Source organism: Lates calcarifer, linkage group LG14 (genome assembly GCF_001640805.2).
Source record: "Lates calcarifer isolate ASB-BC8 linkage group LG14, TLL_Latcal_v3, whole genome shotgun sequence".
Taxonomy (NCBI): domain Eukaryota; kingdom Metazoa; phylum Chordata; class Actinopteri; family Centropomidae; genus Lates; species Lates calcarifer.
Window position 1 is genome coordinate 2,166,546 of NC_066846.1, and position 21,096 is coordinate 2,187,641.

At 39.8% G+C, this 21,096-nt stretch overlaps 1 protein-coding gene across 8 annotated transcripts in view; it reads right to left on the reverse strand.

Annotated features, from left to right (window-relative positions):
* Positions 1–2,563: 2,563 nt before the first annotated feature.
* The window catches only part of camk2d1 (calcium/calmodulin-dependent protein kinase (CaM kinase) II delta 1), a 92,677-nt gene continuing 74,144 nt past the window's right edge, over positions 2,564–21,096 (reverse strand). For 2 of the 8 annotated variants that reach the window (XM_051075721.1, XM_018674332.2), the window contains exons 13-20: positions 20,930–20,967; positions 15,824–15,883; positions 13,736–13,780; positions 11,654–11,702; positions 4,668–4,743; positions 4,456–4,550; positions 3,768–3,996; positions 2,564–2,906 (exon numbers count right to left, since the gene is read on the reverse strand). In XM_051075721.1, the coding sequence (XP_050931678.1) occupies positions 2,903–2,906; positions 3,768–3,996; positions 4,456–4,550; positions 4,668–4,743; positions 11,654–11,702; positions 13,736–13,780; positions 15,824–15,883; positions 20,930–20,967 (596 nt within the window). In that variant the 3' untranslated portion in view covers positions 2,564–2,902. Of the gene's footprint in view, positions 2,907–3,767; positions 3,997–4,455; positions 4,551–4,667; positions 4,744–11,653; positions 11,703–13,735; positions 13,781–15,823; positions 15,884–20,929; positions 20,971–21,096 lie in introns of all 8 variants that reach the window. The other 6 variants (XM_018674329.2, XM_018674330.2, XM_051075722.1 and 3 more) reach the window with 3 other exon arrangements.

Genomic DNA, 21,096 nt, shown 5'->3' on the forward strand with positions numbered 1-21,096 from the left:
ACACAAACACACTCTCTCCAACGCGATATACACGACGGATAATTGAATTAAACGATAGTATTACAAGGTAATGCTTAGTGATGGGTAGATGAGGCGTCATGAAGCGTTTCGACACATTGCCAAACTGTATTGATACTGTGTCACTGAATACTGACACCTGCTGGACCTTAAAAATCCCTACAGGCAACCTAGTTGACAGACTCAACTGACACTGATTTGACGACCTAGTATATACAATAATATAATTTAATCACTGTATTTTATATTGTATTATCTCATATCTTCGTTTAAGTTTAAAATATCTTTGATATTTTTAGAATCAGTCAATAAATAATGTGAACATGTATCGTAACGTGAAAATCTAAGTCTCTGCCAGGTATCTCTGCACCTCCTGGATGGCATGTTGCCAAAGGTTATCTAAATCCGTCATCCCGTTGACAGATGGGCTTCCTTATAAACACAGTTTGGCGCGTCAGTGTCAGTTCGAAACAGTTCCTGTATCGGTCACGTGACTTTCTTGAAGCGATATGCGCACCGACACGGGGTTTTGCTCTATGAGCTCGACGCATGCGCCGACGCATCGGTGTTGCCGGACCCATCATTTGTAATGCTAATGCTAACGCTAGCCGCTAACTGTTTGCCTTACCTTCGCGCCGCAGGTGTGTTAAGCGTCCAGTCTCACTCGTGTTAGATATAAAAATCAGCTCCGGGATTTGTTTTGGCACCAAAGACCTCTTCATTAACGACAAAAACAGGTCTAGAATTTGTTTTATCATCCCGGCCTCTTCGGTAAGGACGTTCTCTCACGGTACTGACAAACAGAGTTAACGGTCCAAACTTGGTTTAAATCTGTTTTCTGACTTCCTTTCTCCACCTCTCTACCCAGGAGGTCGTAGCCAATGATAAGACACGTCGCCAATGACGACATACGTCAGCTAACATTGGCAGAAAAAGGCTGATTGGCCGGCCCATTCTGGTCCGCCTAGCAACCGTCTCTGATTGGTCTTAAAATACATCCACCGTAAAGACCGAGAGAAGAAGCCTGACTTACAGCAATGCGTCAGAGGCGTCATCAGTGCACAAGTGAAGTAACGCTCCTTTATTTGTGACTGTTTTCTGAGGTTCCATAGTTTAAGACAGTTCTACCAGAACGAAAAGAAGACAAAATGAAACCAGTACAAACCAAATTATTTGGCATAAATCACACATTTTATTTGATATTTCTTAAACATACATCAGGTTTGTCCCATCATTGTAACATTATATACCAGTGTCCCTTCGGGAATTTAAACGCATTTTAGAAAGATAAAAACAAAGTGTGGTGTTTGTGAGACGAATGTGATTAAACAAATGAATGCAAAGTTTTCTGAACAATTCAGTGAAGTGAAGAAAAAAAAAAAAAAAAAAAAAAAAAAAAACAACCCTCAATATCCGGAAAGTAAAACATCAGTGAACCCCTGTGACTTCATCTTTAAATGTGACTGCTTCCATTCCCTGTACTGGAATACATTTTTTCCACAGATATTTCAGAACATACCAATCTTAAGTGTTATATATAAACCTGAAAGTGCTGCCAACAATCCCCTAACTTACCAGTGACACCACAATAACATCATTATAGTAAGATATCAATAACTCAAAATAGTGATTCACTGGTCAGTAATTTTGGTCAGTAAAATCCAATTCCTAATTGCAAAAATAAGCAGGAAACTTTCTTCCAGAACATTTCAGCTGAATTTGTCATTCATGACAAGCGTGAACATCATGATTTTACTTTAGTCCTGTCCAGTGTGAATCATGGTGCTCTAAAACATTGGCATACACAAGTCCAACATACAATATAGGTCAAATAAAGGAATAAAGAATAAAGGAATCACCAATCAGGGTTAAAATGGACTGAGCTATGAGAGGGAAAGCATCAATATCACAATATAAAAAGTAAATAAAACAAAATAGAACAACTGATAAAATTCACATAATTAGCTCCTTACTGTATGAAAATATGATCTAACTGGAAAGAATCACAGAATGGCCTTTAAGAATTATATGTATCTCTATAGTTTACATTCTATCATAAGAGACTCTTCTCACATGCTGCTCTGTGATGATGGAGGTCCAAACAGACAAAATAAAACATGTTTCAACTGATTTTCCCTTTTAAACATGTAGTTAAAATTCCTAGTAAACATACTTAGTGCCAACGGCAAACCAGAAAACAGATTTGTAAAATTAGCCAACTCAGTTCATATGGATACTGCTAAAGATTAAGCAAAGAGAGAGCAATTTACATCAATTACCAAAACCTATACATCACCAAAACAAAGCAAGCTTGTGTCTGAGCTTTAATAGATGGCAATTCTGAAAAGATATGTGAGTAAAAAGCAGATATGTGATATATTGGTCATTGTGCCAAAAGGCAAAAACATCACAATAGCTCATGAGTTCTCAATATGTGCAATATTCAAATGAAAAACTCTCACTACATGATAACTGGAAGTTTCACATATTTCACCAGCCCATTAAAAATTAATCAACTGGAACAACTGGCTCCTCTGAAAACCACTTCTATTTAAAACAGACTGATCTAAAAAAAACAACAAAAAAAACCCCTCAGAGTAATAAAACATGCTGTGGATGGGAATATCCCGTAATGAACACCACACACTCTCACTACAAAATGATATTGTCAAGACTTGAAGTTTTCCCCTCAATTTTTTTTTCCCCAACATGTACAATAATCTTCAGTCCAGCAGCGACAATATGTAAACAACACACTGAGAGGGCGGAGCTCTAGCTGTTATGGGCAGGGATTGGCTGAGGGATTTGATGGACACTTGGTAGGCGGGGTCTTGTCAGCTGACTGCTGTAGGCTGGAGGGTGTTTGTAGTTAAAGATCGTCATCTCAGCTGGAACACAAAATACATTAGGATTCAATATTAGATAAAACCCCTTCCAGAAAATACATTTTAATGTATGGAAGGCCAGAGAAGTCATTGTTACAACAGATTCAGATTTTTTTTTCTTAACTTTAAAATCAGAAAATAAGATATGATCATATTTTTGTGTTCCTGTTGTACACCGTCTTCTCCGGACAATAAGATAAAAAAAGATTCTCATGTTGTAATCATCATCAAATCATGCCAAGGAATATTAGGGCTTTGTAGAGGACCAAAGAAGCAATGTCAGAGCACTTCCAGACTGCATTCTGACTACGTATTCTGCATGCATTTACTTATTCAGACACTGTCCAGATACATACAACATGTTAATGCCAGGAGTAAATGGGGCCTAACAATCAAGAAATAGAAGGTAAGACCGGGCCTAGAAGAATTTGGCAGCTTGTTAAAGGAAAACAGTACAGCATATCACAACATAAAATATAAGTTTCTGTTTTTACCCTGATGTCATTATCTGATTATGCATCAAAGTTTTCAAAGATTAGTTGAAAAATTCTCATCAGTGAGAAATTGTTCAGGTTGAAATAGACTGAGCCGCTCCAGGCGTTACAAATACAAACAGTTTTACTTTATACAATGCCACATGCTGGTGCTATCCTCCACAAAGACTGTTGACAAGTTCACTGAACTGTGTGAAGTCGTTTCAGACATCCTGCTAACTACAACACAAACACAGACACACACACTGTGAACACATGATTCTAGAGGTTTTCAGAATAAAAACAACATTCACACAAAGAAAAAAGGAAACACAGAACAGCAAGATGCTGATGTGTGTGTCTGTGGGTGGAGAGGAGGTGGTGACCTTACTTGGTGGGCACGGTAGGCGAGCCGGAGCGGTGGAAGTGAATGTTCTGCCACTTGCTGTCGCGGCGGTGCCAGATGCGAGTCTCCTCTGACTGCATGGTGCGAGGCATGCCGTTGCTGTCGATGTACTGGGTGAGGCGGATGTAAGCGATGCAGGCGGCCTCATCCCCGATCAGGTGGACGTGGGGGTTGAGCAGGATGGTGTGGATCGGCTGCTTCCCCTTAGACAGAGCTGCAGGGGAAGAGACATGGAGAATGGAGATGTCACCTTGTGCTATTAGTACCTGACACTTCATAGACTACACAGGTCATTAAATAAATTTTAATTTTAAAAAAGCAAAAAAAAAAAAACCTGCAGGCAAACATTAAAGGGTTTCTCTCCCAGGACATATTGAATTTTACAACTACACAAGTCAGACTGGATTTTCCTGCTTACATTGTTAGCAAACTTAATTCCTAATTATTATTTGTTCCATGTATTCCATGTATTTTCTCCATATATATATATATATATATATATATATATATATATGTAATAGTTCTAAACATTTTCTACCATTAAAATAAATTAGGACGACTACATTCATTTAAGTTGTGTGTCCTGTGCATTATAGTTACACAAAGAAATATATCCCTTGTTTGTACCAACTATAAGCTTTGTTGTACTATCTGAGACTAAAATATTCTTTACCATTCTCAAAGTAGAAGCGGTGGAAGTCGGTGCCCTCCACTAAGTTACCCAAGGCCTCAGGCTCAAAGGATGTGAGGCCAGGATCACATATCTTCCTGGAATAGTGCATCCAGAGAGCAGGTTACATCAATGCAAAGCTTTAAAGTACTTTTATACGTGTGGAAGTCTTTAAGATATTAGAGGAGTTAGTAAATTAAACCAGTTGAACTAACGTGTAGGCCTCAAAGTCTCCATTGTTGATGGCCTCAATCAGCTGCTCGGTGACTTTGATGATCTCCTGCTTACGAGCTGAGAGACACAGAGATTGTTAGATTAGATTTGCAAACAAAACCCTGATAAATATGAAAGCACAAATTGAGGTTTAAAAAAATGGACCAATGTGGAACATGAGGACGACATCGATCCCACACCACAACATCAGGACGTTCAGGGACTCACATCATTTTCAAAACCACAAAGAATACACGTTCGCATAGATATGGATGAAGGAAAGACTGATAGGAAGTTAGTCAGCATGGTTCAACATGGACAACATCGAAATTACCTTTCATGCTAAGTAGGTAAGCTAGGAGACAATGAATGGAAAGAATAAGTGCTGTTGTTGTGGCTTGCTAAAAGTACATCCTCTATTGACAGTTACAGTATGGAGATGAGATGGTGACAAGGTGGAGTCAACATCAAGGAGTGAACAGTTTCCAAACATACATACATGCAAACACACATATGTAGTTGTGAAGGCATTCATTATGCATTCCCTAGCCCCTAACCCAAACCTTAATCATCACAAATAAATGTCTAACCCTAAGCTTGTACTGGCCTCACAATGCCAGTGGGTCCTCACAGTGATGTTTTCAAACCTACATTTGTCCACACAATAGAAAGGCATGTATACACACACACAGCAAACTAAATCCATTTTTACCTTCCACAGCTTCAAGTCCACTGTTGTTCCATGCAACCTGAACAGTAACAGTCTGCTGCTGTTTGAGCTGTGCACAGATTCCCTCAGCTGACACTACAATCAGAAAACTAACTGCTGAAAGGTGAAACATGTTCCCTTCTAAACTTCCTTTCTCTTGGTCAGGACCAAAACTAGCAGCTCCAGCTTCAGCTGACGGGTTATACAGTAGCAGAAGATGACACTGTACACATTCTGTCAAGAGGAAAACATCAATACCCTGCTCCAATTGGCTGGTTTTGTAGTTCATCTTTTGCTCTCATTGTGGACTTTACTTTGCAAATAGCAAACACTATGCTGACTGAGTCTACAGAGACATTCTAGATAAGTTACCTTATGTACACTATGGGGCAAAATGGGCCTTTTACGAAACTATACAAAAATTATGCTTGTACTGCTTTTGTCCAAAGTGACTTGCAGACTTACATTTCCCCTACACATTCACACTCTTGCTCAGAGACATTTCAAAAAATGGGATGAAACCACTGACCCCTACACTTAATGGACCACCCATTCTACTACATACTACCACGTAAAAAATGCTGATTTTAGAGCTGTTACTTCTGTAACTTGTCTTACAACAATCCGTACAGCTGTAAACATCTCCTCTATGCTTGTTGACATTTTCCATGACTGTTTCTCTGTAGGTGGTTTTTGCTACATAGCTACATAGCAAGCTAGCAGTGATTCAGAGACCTGGAACCAGGACACAGCCAAAAATCAACTTTGGCTAAATAAAACAACAAAGTCTAAATTGGCAAAAGTCTGATTGAAATCAGGAACTATGTGATCAAAGACTGAGTAAGCAAAGTTCTGAATCTGATCAGACATTTTCTGCCAGCTTTTGGTACTTGACAGTTTTGATATTCAAAAAGTTGTTTACACTGTTTAGACCCTTTTCTTTCTTTGAGAGATTTAATACTTTTTATTCTTCTACACTTACTTGGCAGTTGCAGTCAATAGTTACTTTGTAGGTTTTACATGCAAACAATGAGCTAAAAATGTATGCTGCACTGACAGAGTTTATACTTGCTAGTATGAAGCACAGTATGTGTTACGGAAATCTACAACTTAAACCCAAAAACATGTTAATTGTACTGCAGAACAATATGCACTTTAGCATTGATATAGTAGATGAAGACTTGACAAATGAAGCAACTTTTTGTCACCTTCACCTAAAAAGACTTGACACTAAACAATAAGATAAAAGAAAAGAGATAAAACAATCTTACAATAGTTGTATATAATAATAATAATAATAATCAAATTTCAACGTTATTTTTAAAGCAGCCAAAATAGGTTCTTGACTGAATAGATGGATCGTATTTATCAGTGTCACTCAGTGTGAACAGCTCTGCCAGTTGAATACTGTGCTGCTGTCAGTATCTGTGGAGTGGAAATAATGCTCTTTGAGCTGATGTCAGCTGTATAATAGTCTCTTCCTCTGGGATCTCTTATTAGAGCACGGGCAGAGAGATGGAGGCCTGGCACTCTTACACTCTAATGCATAGAAACATACACACATGCAGCAGATAAAGTGATCCTGTGGCAGAGCTGTGAGGTCAAAAGACACAAAACACCAGTACCAGTTATTGTAACTGCAGGAAAACACTATGGATCAGATGGAGGTACACACACAAACGCACACAATATTGATTGTAGAATGCATCAATGTTGGTTCCTGTGCAGACTATTTTTGAAACTACTGCCAATGCAATAACTGAGTTTCTGCACCAAAAACTACAATTCTTTCCAAGACATGACCTTCTACAAAATTAATTTTTGCTTAATAAATGAGGCCAGAGTTCTTAAATGTTCTGTGTTGTCTTAAACACAAGTAGCTTTACCACACAAGAACCTTGCATGCAAGAGTCAAAAACTGAACAAAATACTCAACAAGCCTCTATAAACTGCTCAACAGAACACACAAAGAAATGAATAAACTCAAAGGATAAAATACCTGAGTCTTTTTACAATTGCACCTCTTCAGGTCTCTTAAAATCCTCCAAAGGAAAAAATCTGAGAGGAAAAAAATCACCTCCATATCTTCTTCCACTTCTATATGGCCTTATATCCATATAAGACCATAACCCATGAGGAAGGGTTAAAAGAGATACTGCCTTCTGACCTTAAGGGGTCACAGGCCAAAAAGGTTGAGAACCACTGACTTTACTCCACTGAGGAGAAGTCAGGGTGTCATGACAGCTTCTGACCTGTGAGGGGTGCTACAAGTCAGCAGCTCTTCATGCAGGCAGTTGCTGAGGTGTGGTTCAACTGAGCTTTGATTGACCTAAGAGGTGGTCTACCCTTAATGGGCTTAAAAGCTAAAACCAGATCCCTGTATTTTTTACTGGAGTGGTCCAGCAACAACATCCATCAGCCCGAAATGTGGTGTCATGAATTGTACCATAATGATACATAAAACACTAATTAAGTCTAATTAGGAACTGAATGCTTGCCAGAACATATACAGTCAGCCTGTAAATACATTCGACTTGATAACATTTTTTAATCAAACCTCTTCAAATGTGGCAACTGCTACATTTCAAAAGTTGCCAGGTTGTCAGGGTTTTTTTCTCCTTGACAGTGTAAACCACAGTATAACATATTCTAATCTGTCTCCATAATCGTCACTGAACCATGTCTTAACTAAGTCATGAACCACTTTGCTTCTGCCAGACATTTTTTTTTTTTTTGGGCATCTATCAAAAAATCCCACCTTTCTCTGTGATGGTACAGCCCTGCTGTGATGTAATGGCGTTGACAGCTGTGGTAATATTTTGTCATTGGTTTTGTTTGCAGTACGCACAATTTTGGTCTGCTGATGAATTCTTTTTAGTCACTCATGACATTTTTGTGAATGAAACCTGTCCACAAATTGACTGGAACGGGCAATTTGCAAGAGCCAGTTATGCTAATGATCAAATCTCATGAATCCACTCATGAACAGGCAGTATTTATCAAGCTGAAAAGTGATTTACTACACGTTGGGGCAGTAAAGAGATTCTGGTGAATTTGACTTGAAACGTGTGAGAAACGTGAGCGAGGTTTAGGATAAGAATATTAAGATGATCTGACATGACACCAAATGAGTGTTTACTGTTTCATGAAAAGCAAATATTTACTTAGCTCAGACAAAGGGAAATCTATTATCACTTAGAAATGGAATGTATATGCTAATGTTTAAAAAGTCATCTGAAAACTGAAAAAGTGAAACATTGTCATTTTTTAAATTAAAATAATGTTGTATGTTGTCTGTCACAACTGCCTCACTACAGTGGTCAACATGAGTTCAGTTCTAAGTACAAAGTTAAGAAGCTCACCTACATTCAGTTACACTCATTTCTCCCATCTACACCACTACGCCTTAAAAATATTGTTTAAGCTCACAGCTTTCCCCGAGAAATTGAACTTACACTGGGCGTCGTTGGGGCCCGTGCTGGGCAGGGGAACCCCATGCTGGGGGCCGGGCCCATGTGTGGGGGTGTGATGGGGGTCACAGTGGCATATGGTAGGATGGTCAGAGAACAAGACCAGAAAGGAAGAAGTGAAGAAGAGGAGCAGGTAGGCAGCCGCCAGTGCTCTCAGGATGTACTGGCAGCATTCCTCACCACTGGGCCAAATGCTAGGAGAGTACCAGCAGCAGGAGGAGGAGGAGGAGGAGGAGGAGGAGGAGGAAGAGCAAGGGGAGGCGGAGGAATGGCAGAGAGAGGTTGAGCGCTCTAAGTGCTTAAGATGGAATATTTGGGGACTGGAGGAGGGAGAGTGTGCTGACATGAATGAATTAAGAGGATGGAAGGAAATGTAGATCAGGAACAACGGGAATGACAGGGAAAAATGAAACAGGAGAAAAGGAAAACATGAAATGAAGAATACATGAAAAGCAAGCAGGAAATGACTGAAATGACTTTGTTCAAAGCGATCAAGCCTTTCACCAGCTGAGAACAAAGCAGTTTGGACAGAGTGAAAAAGCTGAGGTGAACAGAATAACAGTGATGTGAGATGATCCCTTTCCTCAGGTGAATAGAGAAGATAGATAAGTATTAAAGGAATAGTTTAGCAAAGAGCCATGAAAAGATTTATATCAGTTTCATCTACCAGTGCAGAGAGAGGTTTATATGATGTATTTCTAATAGCTTATAGCTCAGACTCACAACTTTAATATCCCCTGTTACCATTATTTAATCACTATTAACTGAGTTTTTGGCCACTCGGGGGCAGCAGAACAAGCTAAAAGACAACACTGACATATTATTGAGTTCAACATTTGTTACTATGGTACATGTTAGCTATGACAACTTTAGAAGATGCTAATCAAAACATTGTGATTTCAGCTTGTTGTTTGGGTCATCTGACCTAGAGTGACCACAAAAATCAGCTAGTGCATATTCAGCATTTGTCAATCCTACACCAATCAAATACCTCCTCTCTAGGAAGGATGTTACTGTCTCTGAGGGTAATTAAACACTTAAAGACACAGCCACCAACCATCTATCATACATGTAGGTGCAAATGAATCATATTCAAGAAAATAGGAAATAGTATTTGCCCTCATTGCAATTCCTGCTTTTTTATCTTCCCATTTCCTGGCACAGATAGCTTCTCCACAAAGGGACCACTGTGAAAATCACAAAAGATGGCATGATTATAATCTTCCCCCGAATTTCATAAAGATTTCTAAGCCTCTTTGTAAGCTGAAAATCTGATTGAGAGCACAAATGCAAGACAGAAGAACAGCTGTATTTCAGCGTGGTGTGAAAGAATAATAGTGGAAAGAAATGATGAGGGGAAAAAACGGCACACATGCTACTGAATACTATCATAAGTAGAGCAATTTCAAAGCTTCGCTGAATAAGGTTACTGGAGCATTGAGGAATGACGACCCCATCATCCATGAATGACAATGGAGGCCATTATAAAGGGCAGTGGCATGTCCCTTAATGGGCCTATGTATGTCCTGGAAGTATGGACACACATACACGCACACACACTGCAGGGGAGGATAATGAACATGAGGAAATGAGAGGAATGAGAAAATTCTAAGATGACAAACAGCTTTGTAAGATGTTAAAAATGTGCACAAATTCAAATCTAATTTGTCTGACAGATTCTCTGTTCTATCAAAGGTCACTGCAGTAGTAAACAATCAGACAAACACAGACAGAGAGACACACTCACAAATCAATTACACTCTTTGGACGGTTAGAACAGATGTCTCAAATATTCACATCACTGAGCGGAAGCAAAAAGGTTCATTTTCTTTCTTCTGTTGTTTTGTTGCTTGTTGTTTCACCGCAGCCTTTAATCTGCTGGGGTTCAGGTGTGTGTCAGCTCATACTTTACAGAACTGCAGCCAACACAGAAGTCCTAAACTCTGCCTGAAGTCTATTTCAGATGCAAGTTTTGATGTCTTCCTATTAAATCATAAGTTGACTGATGGCGACTGAAACTGGGAACCCTGTAGATTGTTAGCTATTCAGTATTAATCTACATATCTGCCTGACTATCTAGTTGTTTATAGTATAGGCGTGCATCTAGACACATGCTGGTTATTAAAAACAAATATGCAAGTATGCCGCAAGTGTTCTTCTGAATGTAAAGTGTTCTGGTCAGGTGTCCAGAGACTTCCAGAACTCTGGTTACTGGACTTATCGTGGGGCCCAAAGTATGAGTAAGTATGGGTGCTTTCAAGCCCCTGAGGATCTGGGGCCCTGTATTTACAATTAGTTGGTGGTAATGCCTTCATATAGTCTTTCAAAAGCCTCATCCTTACTCCCCACTACACTGAACATATGTCCATTCACATAATAGACCATTTCATGTGAGTTCACTCACTGAAATGAGTTTGTTCAGAAAAAACAGCCACGAACAGGCCAACAGGGGCCCACAGCAAGGTTTAAGTACGTGGTACTTGCCATGACATGCAAAGTGAAGCAATATGGACCATGAGAAATGAAACATGTTGAAACGTAAAGACAGTTAGTAATAAAACATGCAACATATTCATGCAATAGATACAACCAATAAAAGGGTGCTGTCAAAAACATAGTTAGTCCAAACCTAGTAATAATATGAGTCAGTCACCCAGGGAGAAAAAGAAAGGTGACCTTAAACTCTGAAGTAAAAACTTGAAAGGCAGCACTTGTTTAAAAGTTTAGAGGAAAGACTTTTAATGAAGTGCATGGGAGAGGTCCTGCTAACAGACGGGTGGTTTGTATTCGTTAGTCTGAACCTCCCTACCTCTCACGTCCTCGTCCTCGATGGTAGTGTTGGCACTCTCACTGGACTCCTGTGAAATGACAAATGAAAAGACCTGTGAGTATAACCAGGCTGACGAAAACGCACAAACAAGCTGAGGACACAGGACATTTGAGTTCCAGTGAGATCACTATGCTCAGCGTTCATTCACACCTCGACATTTCATCATCTGTTTCAGTAGGGCTGGGTGATACGGCAAAAAATGTTCTCACAATAAAAATGTTCATATCAGTTGATATCAGTAATTATCATGGTATATAATATTTCTATAAGTTTAAAGGCAGATTTGAGTGAAAGAAACAAGACAGTCAATTGTAATTTTAAACTACAGAAACATATTGCGATTACTTTGACATCTGATATTTTCAATAATATTTCCAATAATTGATCAGCCCTGTTTTAAACTACTCTTCATGGTCAGGACTTGGCAAACGGTGAAACATTTCTCAAGTCCGAGCTAGAAAAACAATTACACTGATTAAATCTAACCTAACTAATGTAAGACCTAACTTGCACAATGCACACCTCTGTTCCTGCGATTTGATTGGCAGTTTGTGATTCATTTCTTTGCATATTATCTAAGCTTGGCAATTACTCATTGAACATTTATCAACCTTTTGTTATATTTGCATCTTAAATTATTTCTGTATATATTTGAAGATCTTTCTTAGTATTTTTCATTTTGCTGTTGTTACCTGTTGTTGCTGTCTCTGCTGCTGTAACGCAAGAATTTCCTTCACGGGATCAATAAAGTACATTTATCTTTATCTTATCTTATATTTCTATAACATATCCTAATTTTATATCGATAGAATTTTACAATAGTTACTGTTCATCACCCAGCCCTATGTTTCAGCATGTTTCATGCTAACTTGGGTTTTTCTCTAATGAGAACAACTACATTCATTACAGTAGGTCAAAGTTGGACCAGGAAGTGCATCTGTAAACTGTAATGGATGTTTTATAATAGATAATAACTTTGCTGTATGCCTTCGTTGTCTCCTCCAAATAATGACAATGAATCTGTTGATTTGTTTGTAACTCTCTCATGTTTCATGAACTGTCTTGACACCTACACCTCTCTCATGTCCAGGTGCTGAATCTAAAAATTGTACCTTGATTTCTGATACAAAGGAACCTGATGGAAAAGCAAATTAGGGCTTGAAACACTGAGCAATTACCAAATGTAATAAAGATAAAAATGTTTAAAGGCCATGTTTTACTGTGTTGACAGGAATGATGACAAAATTAAACAGAATTTTCCTTTGCATCTCTTTGATGCATGAGGAAGACCTTATGTTGCATGACACATTACTTGTGCAGTGATCCTTGTGGATGAATATTACATTGGTACAAGTGATGAATGAAGCAAACAGCTGCACATTTTCATGTATAACTCTACAGCACTCTATGCACAAAAACACATTATGCGACACTATGAGCTACAACACCATCATGTCACTGCACAAAGCAAAAATACAAGCATGCACATATGTTCCTATGTATGGATTATACATTATAATGTAGATCCATATATCTGCACAAGCAAATCACCCAGACACAGTAAATGGACTCCAGACTATTCTGTTAAGGATTTGGCTTGGAACAGCTTTGGTATCCATGGTATTGCATGGTCTTATGTTCCAACATCATGCATAATCCCTCTGTCACACAACTGTTAAACTGACTGTGATGTTATAATGACACTGTCAGCTCATGCTTCTCAAAGGTCTCTGGCACGTAAGATGACACAAACTCATCTTTATGTTGTGAAATATTTGAAGATCTTTCATGACAGTTACATAAAATATCCAGAATGCTAAGTAATATACAAAACTGTCAAGACAGATGACACTTACGGAGTTAAAGAATGACATGCAACGGCTGATATCAGCATGCAATATTTTACAGAATCCACAGTGGCCTGCTTTCTCACTTGTCATGTAGAGTCAAGAACATCCACTGGCACACAAACATTTTAGAAGCAACATTATGGCTCTATTCTAAATAGCGCACGTCAGCAGCAAACTACAGCCTCAGACTAGCATCTGAGCAGCTGTATACCTTGTTTCCATCAGCTGGGTTGTGGATAACAGTGGTTTGAGGCTCCTGATTTAAGAGGAGGAACAGTAGGAAGAGAGATCGGTGCAGAACAAAAGTGAGTTAGGAGTTTGACAGAAGTATTTTTGCAAGAAAGAGAAAGAAAAAAAAGTGTGAAAGTGGTGAAGGAAGAGTGGGAAATTGACATATCTGCCATTTGGATGAAATGAAGTTGGCACTAAAACAGAATCACTACAGCATATTGCAGCACTCTGACAGACAGATGAGATGTTATGGCAGTGGAAATCGTGACAATTCCCTGAACATCAGGTAAAGAATATCAAGTCTTTCACCACAAATGACCAATTTTTACACATCACTGACACCAAGATGACAATAACTGACATCAAACACAGACACCATGGTAAAAGACCTACTATCAGACTTCATATCTGCCTTTCCTGGCAAACAGCCATAGAATACAAACATCTTTTTCTACAGCTAGAACACCCAGGAAAGGTTCAGATGTAAAACACACATTTGACCAGTTACACACAACTTTTACAGTTACATCAAACATAAACCTGTATTACTCTACAGAGAATGAAGGAACTCAAGAGCAGAAGTACATTGTCAGGATGAATTTCCCACTCACGAGTACAGTACATGCTATTGCAAAACTGTTTGCTGTACAGTGGTGCTGTATCACTGTGTCCCAGCTGTCTAACATGATGTAACTGACTAAAACCCCTGAGGGATAAGGTTGGGTGATTCACAGATGAACTCTCTCTCTCTGTGATGATCATGTTTTCTGACAGTTCCTAGACCAGGGTTCCACAAGTCAAAGACTTGTTCATTTCCCACATTAACAGTGGTTGTTGCATTGTACTGTATTGTACTGACTGAATGTTAGATGAACCCCCCCCCCCCCGGTTCAGACCTTTAAGGAAGAGTCCAACATTTTGGGACGTACATTTGTGTGTGTTCAGTGAGAGGGGCAAATTGATTAAAAAAAATCTCATGTCTTTGTGTTAAGTACAGAGCAGGAGTCTGGATATGGTTAGCCTGGCTATCCAGATTTAAGAACACACCTACCAACATATCCTACACTCACTAATTTATTAACTAACTAATTCACTGATATATCACCTTTGTTCAATCTGCACATGAAAACACACATAAATGTATGTATAAATAGGGAATTTATAGTGTTGAGGGGAGTTGCTGATGTCTTGATGAACATTTAATCCATCAGCTCAGCAACTTTTGTGTTACATCACAGGTTGTCAGTCACAGAGCACCAGTTTTGGTCTTGGTCTCATAATCATACCAAACCTGGCAGACTCATTTTGACATTGTTATATTTCCATTTTTTGTACAAAATGAATAAACAAACAATATATAATATCAACTACTGAGCTATAAAGGTGTTTTTTTTTTTTTTGCTTCTAGTCAAGCTAATCACCTACAGCTACAGCTCTGTGTTAAACACAAAGAACTGAGACAAAAAAACAAATCAATGAATTTCCCAAAATGCCAAACATCTAGTCATTACACTTAAAATTCTGTTGCATGCTATGCTAATGGCTAATCGATTCACCATTAAATTCTGATTCACTGAGGTAATTTTTAAAATCTTTCAACTAGTTATTAACAATAGTACAAAATGCTTTCAAAATAAGTGTCTCCTCCAACTTTGGAACTTTACATGTCCCAGCCCGATAATGAGCCAGTGTTGTCTCCACTTGGTTGACAACACAGGCTTGACCCGTGGCAACAGTGTATTAGCCACAGTTGACATGCAATGGCCCCAGTACTGCCATTACAGCTATCATCAACAACAAAGGAGAATGTAGCCCATGTACAGCAATGTGGCAATGCAATAAAGCAATCCAGAAGTGCATGTGGACAGCTCATGTTACACAACCACTTAAGACATTGTGGTTCTTAAGCTTTATGAAAAAAACAACAACAATAAAGTGAGGAAGGCATGGAATTCAACAGAGCTGTGTAATCACGACAGATGTCACTGAAAGTACAGACAGATGGATAGTTAGACAGAGACAGACAGTCATGCAAACACGCAGGCAGCAAGGCAAGCAGACAGTGTACCAGAGAAGGAGTGGGGACAGGCTCTTTGGGGCTGGTGACCACATTGGCCTTGTTGTTGATCTGGAGGGACAGAGTGGACAGACAGGTAGACAGACGAAACAGGGCAAAAGTGACAAGGCTTAGTGTCCAAACACTAACACGAGCGGTTTGCTGTGAAGGGAAAAGTGGAACATTGTGCTCAGGAGTTCCTGTCAGGGAGTCAGTCAAAAATGGAAAAATGTACGATCCATTCAGCACAGAAGAGTTTTTAGTTTGAGCAGTGAGGTGAGGAAAGAAATCACCACCAAGGGAAAGGTTAATAAACCAAGTTGGAGCATTCTTATCAGAGGCCTGCTCACAGACTTAGATAGAAGACAGACAGACGGTCTGGAGTGCAACAAATGATCCCAATTACTCTGGAGAAGAATGATGAATTAGGTAAAACTCTGCACTGACTTCTCTACTTGAGTGCTATGTATCACAGTAAAACCACAGTACAACCACAGTGTGGTATTCTGTTCTTCTAGTTGCCATATCTTGACGTACTACCTTCACTGGCAGGCCACAGTACAGTCAGGCTGAAGGACACCACGTCTGACTCTGTGGTCAGCAGCACTGGGAGCCCCCCAGGCCACAGTGCCGGCCCCTCTTCTCTTCACCCTGTACACCTCGGACTTCTGTTACAACTCGGAGCTGTGTCACATACAGGATGACACAGCCATCGTTGGGTGCATCAGGGATGACAGAGAGGAGGAGTATCGGAGACAAGTGGAGGACTTTGCTGCATGGTGCCACACTAACCACCTACAGCTCAACACCTCTAAGACGAAGGAGCTGGTCATTGACTTTGGGAGGTCCAGACCAAGACCGTGACCAGTCCTGTTAGAGGGAGCTGAGGTGGAGGCGGTGGACTCCTACAAATACCTTGGGACTGGACAACACACACCAGCCACCTGTATGAGAAGACACAAAGCAGGCTGTACTTCCTAAGGAGACTGCGGTCTTTCAACATCTGCAGCAGACTGCTGTGGATGTTCTACCAGTCTGTGCTGGGGGGGGCAGCATATCCAAGAAGGACACATCCAGACTGGATAAACTGATCAGGCGGGCCGGCTCCGTGGTCGGCATGAAGCTGGACTCTCTGGTGACGGTGGCAGAGATGAGGACACTGGACAAACTGCTGGATATTATGGACCCACCCTCTGCACACCGTCATCAGCAACCAGAGGAGCCTGTTCAGTGAAAGACTGCTCCTGCCCAAGTGTAGGACCAACAGACTGAAGAACTCCTTTGTCCATCATGCCATCACGCTCTACAACTCCTCACTTGGGGGGAGGAGGAGATAGAGTACAGAGGACAGAAGGGAAGGAGTGGTAGCCACTTACTGTGCAATAATTCATTCACACACACAGACCTGGACACTCTTTTTTTGTGTTCAATAACCTCATCCACTGCCACTGTGCAATAATTGTTCTCTATATTTATCTTATCTTATTTCATCCTGATTTTATTCTATCTATATTTTGTATATATTAAGAGTTCACTGTTTATTTAAGAGTTTACTGTTTGTTGTTGTTTTTTTTTTAAATCCTATTTTTTTATACCTGTTTGCAAGCAGTTGTTGTCATTTGCAAACTGTCCTGTGTGCCGCCTCTTTCCTTATAAGCTGCTGGAAATTTAATTTCCCTGAGGGAGTCATCCCAAAGGGATCAATAAAGTCAAGTCTAAGTCCTGATGACTCTGATGACTGTTCTCATGTCTTTGAGTCTGTTGATAAGGCTACCTGAGATGATGCTTAACGTTTGCTTTCCTCCTAAAAACGGAATTCTATCTTTGAACGAGAAGTTACACTGAAGCTCTAATTTGATTTGACAGATTTATTCCTGAGCATGGCTCCATGGATGGAAAGTTTGAGTGGATTATATGCCATATGGCCTGAACATGTTTTTCCTCAGATACAACACTTTGACTAGACTAAGAATCTTCAGCCATGCTGGCAGCTCTGTGAGGCCTGGGCACATTGTGCTGTCAGTTAATTGATAATGACAATACTAACATGTTGATGTTTGAAACTTGCTCAATCCACCAACTAAAAATACTTTCACATTGGTTTTATTGAGTGGGTACATGTGTTGTTTGTAGAAGTCTATCCTGGAGAAAGGCCTCATTGGAATGTGAGCTGCTATTAGGACACTGTGTCACATATACAGTACAGGAGTATGAATAACCATATTGTTGTTCCATGATATCCTGTTATGAAAACCAGGATAAGACCCATGTGCGCAAAATAAACAGTCAACAAATTCATTCCAGGTAACAGACTCAACAGAGAAAAAGGAAATGAATCAGTGGCTTCAAAACTGTGTTTCTTCAAAACAACATGTTGGACTACTGACAGTCAGATGTGCTAAGAATCTACTGTAAGTGTACTATGATTGTAAAGCTTTAGTACTATTTTACCTGTATCACTATAACAAGATGACAGCTAACGTTCTACTTCACCTCTGAACAGAAGGTACAAGGAGAAGGGTCAGATTTTGATATTGTCTATTTGGCACTATGTTGAAAAAGGTTTCAATCCTGAGGAAAGAAAGCTACAGTTTGTTTTAGGCTGGGGATGCACTGTATGACTCTTAACAAGCTATTTAGAACAATTTGGTGCTTTTTTTTTTTTTTTTTTTTTACTCCGATGATCTTGTAAAGCATGTGTTCTGGTTTTTAGACTCTTGTTTTCCAATCCAGTCAATAAATGGAATGAATTTGTGAGTGTGAACTGAGCTCCTGCCCTGGTTATTTCTAATAATAAGGTGCCACTCAGGCCAGCATTTTGTGGGTAAACACAAACCATTGGTAAGTCCCAAGAAAAATGGGTGCTGAGATTGATGCTGCATTAGGAGTTATTTTGAGATTTTGTGTTTTTGTGTATAAGTAACTCTTAAAGTCAAAATAACACATTAAATGCCTCTGTCCTTGGTCAAAGTTAAGTTTTTAACTGACCACAGGTCTACATTCGATTTCCTTTTTCCTCCAAAGGTTGTACAATTTAAATATATATGCAACATAATTTAAGCCTAAAAATACTGGTACCAGCCAGTAAAATACTCAGCATGAGTAAGTTTTTAATTGAGGGTATAACCTCAATGTCCTACAACAGTAGCTACGGCCCTGATCAGACGTTTAAAAGACATAGTTTAAAGTAATTTCTTGACATGTTATGGAATCTCAGTCCTAAATATCAATCAGTGTATGATCAGAACAGCCCTGTATCACATTATTGAACAGAGGTTGCCTTAAAAGAGGAGCTATACTTCTCTACATACCAACATGGTGTGTGAGGTTTTCACTGTCTGTTCAGTCATGCAGTTACTCTCCAGCCTTTAGTATTGAGCAGCCTTGTGAATTTAAATACAAGGGCTTTTCTACTGCTAACTATCCACTGCAGGTGTCAGTCTGGACTAACAAGCAGCAGCAAGCTCAGGCCTACCCCCAAATGTTCTGTACCGTCCGTCTTCCTTTTCTGCATTGAGTGGCCACAACACAACAAGACAGAAAATGAATCTGTGTCTGACTGTACAACCCACACTCACACAGACACAGGCAAGCACACAAACACACTCACACACACACTCTCATGAATATTTCCATTCATTCAAATAAGGTTTTTGGGCAATAACCAGAAAAATGCGCCCGGTGTAGTGCAGGCTAAGTAGCAGAGGCTCATCTACCATAAGAACATAAACAAAATAACAAAGTTGATCAGCAGCAGACTGACAAATCACTTTAGTATCACTATTGCTTGTTGATCCCAAAGAGTGGTGATTACTCAGTTAAAACACACACATTTGAAAGCAGCAACAGTGGTTTGTTTGGATTAAACAGGTGATGTGGGCAGTCAGCATGACAAACAGTAATTATCGTGACTGAAAAGACAAAAGACGGCCACCACAGGGACCCATCACCAGGAAAAGAAAAACATCAGTCATTCAGGCAGGCTTGATTAAAAAGGAAGTGTGTTCAAGAGGGAAATACGTCCCAACCATGAGGTAAAATCAGGAACTCCAGGGCAGAATAATTCAGCTTTTTAGCTCATTGTTTTGGCTTCACAACATATTGACTGGTAAGTCCACACTCACTCTAATAGACCCACAGTACACTACCTTACCAGCAGCAAACACTTGCTGGTGAATACAGTGGAGCTTTTAGCAGCTAGAGAGCCAGATATTTTTCTGAAGGGTTGGTGGAGACCAAAACAGAGCTCAAAACAGGATGAGTATTGGACTTACTTACTTTACTGGCATGCTCCATAAATAAAATCTGCTGTAATCTGATTTTGGAATTACAGCACAAATAGTCCAGAGTGAAAACTGTCCACATTTTGGACTGTGGATTGTCTACCGCAGCCAGGTAACTGGTAGCTGGAAACACAAGGTGCTGTTGAGTGTTCAGAGCTTTGGGCAGCACAAATAAACTACCACTCACATCCAACTTATCAGGTTAGTGGCAGGGGGGCCGATGACCTGAAATAACCCTTTAAGGGACAAGAGATGAGTGTGGGGGGGAAGAGGAGGTGAGACAGAGTCTGGCTAATCAACATCCTAAACAAGTGGTGAAATTGAATGAGAGATTTAGAGGCAGAGGGTAGAAAGAGGAGAAGCATTCGCACACACAAACACACAAGTGCACGCGCATACACGTGCTCCTTGGTGGTGTTAACAGAGGATTTTCATCTTCTGACAGCTGAGTGGAGAATGGCAGAGAGATGAAGCCTATCTCCCACCCTCGAATCATAATTTAATCATCACTTATTAGTTTCTAACCGTTTCCTCAGCTCAGACAACAGATGCTCCTCCCTCTCTCACGCAGATTGACAATGCAGAGGGGGATCATTATTGGGAAATTTGTCACACTCACTCGGGAAAGACTCATTTCCTCGACGCTCCTATTTTTACCAAAGCAGTAGTGTTGATTTAGTTCATTGTTAAAGCTGCTGCATTCGAGAAACAGCACTTTAAACACTTGAAATGAGGCCAGACCTGCTGAGGTGCAGTGGGACATACCAGATATACCATAGGACATAAAACAAAAGTGCAGGACATCTAAGCTTTCTGAAACGGAAAGTGAACTTACTTTGACACCATCCGGTTTTTTGTTCAGCAGGCTCTTGGCTGCTGTTGAGAAAAAGATAACAATGGAAGGAAATCAGTGGCCAGCTGGAATTAACACATGCATATGTATACAAACACACACACATGCACTACGTCTATTCAAAGCTGGCCAATTACTAGCACCCTCAA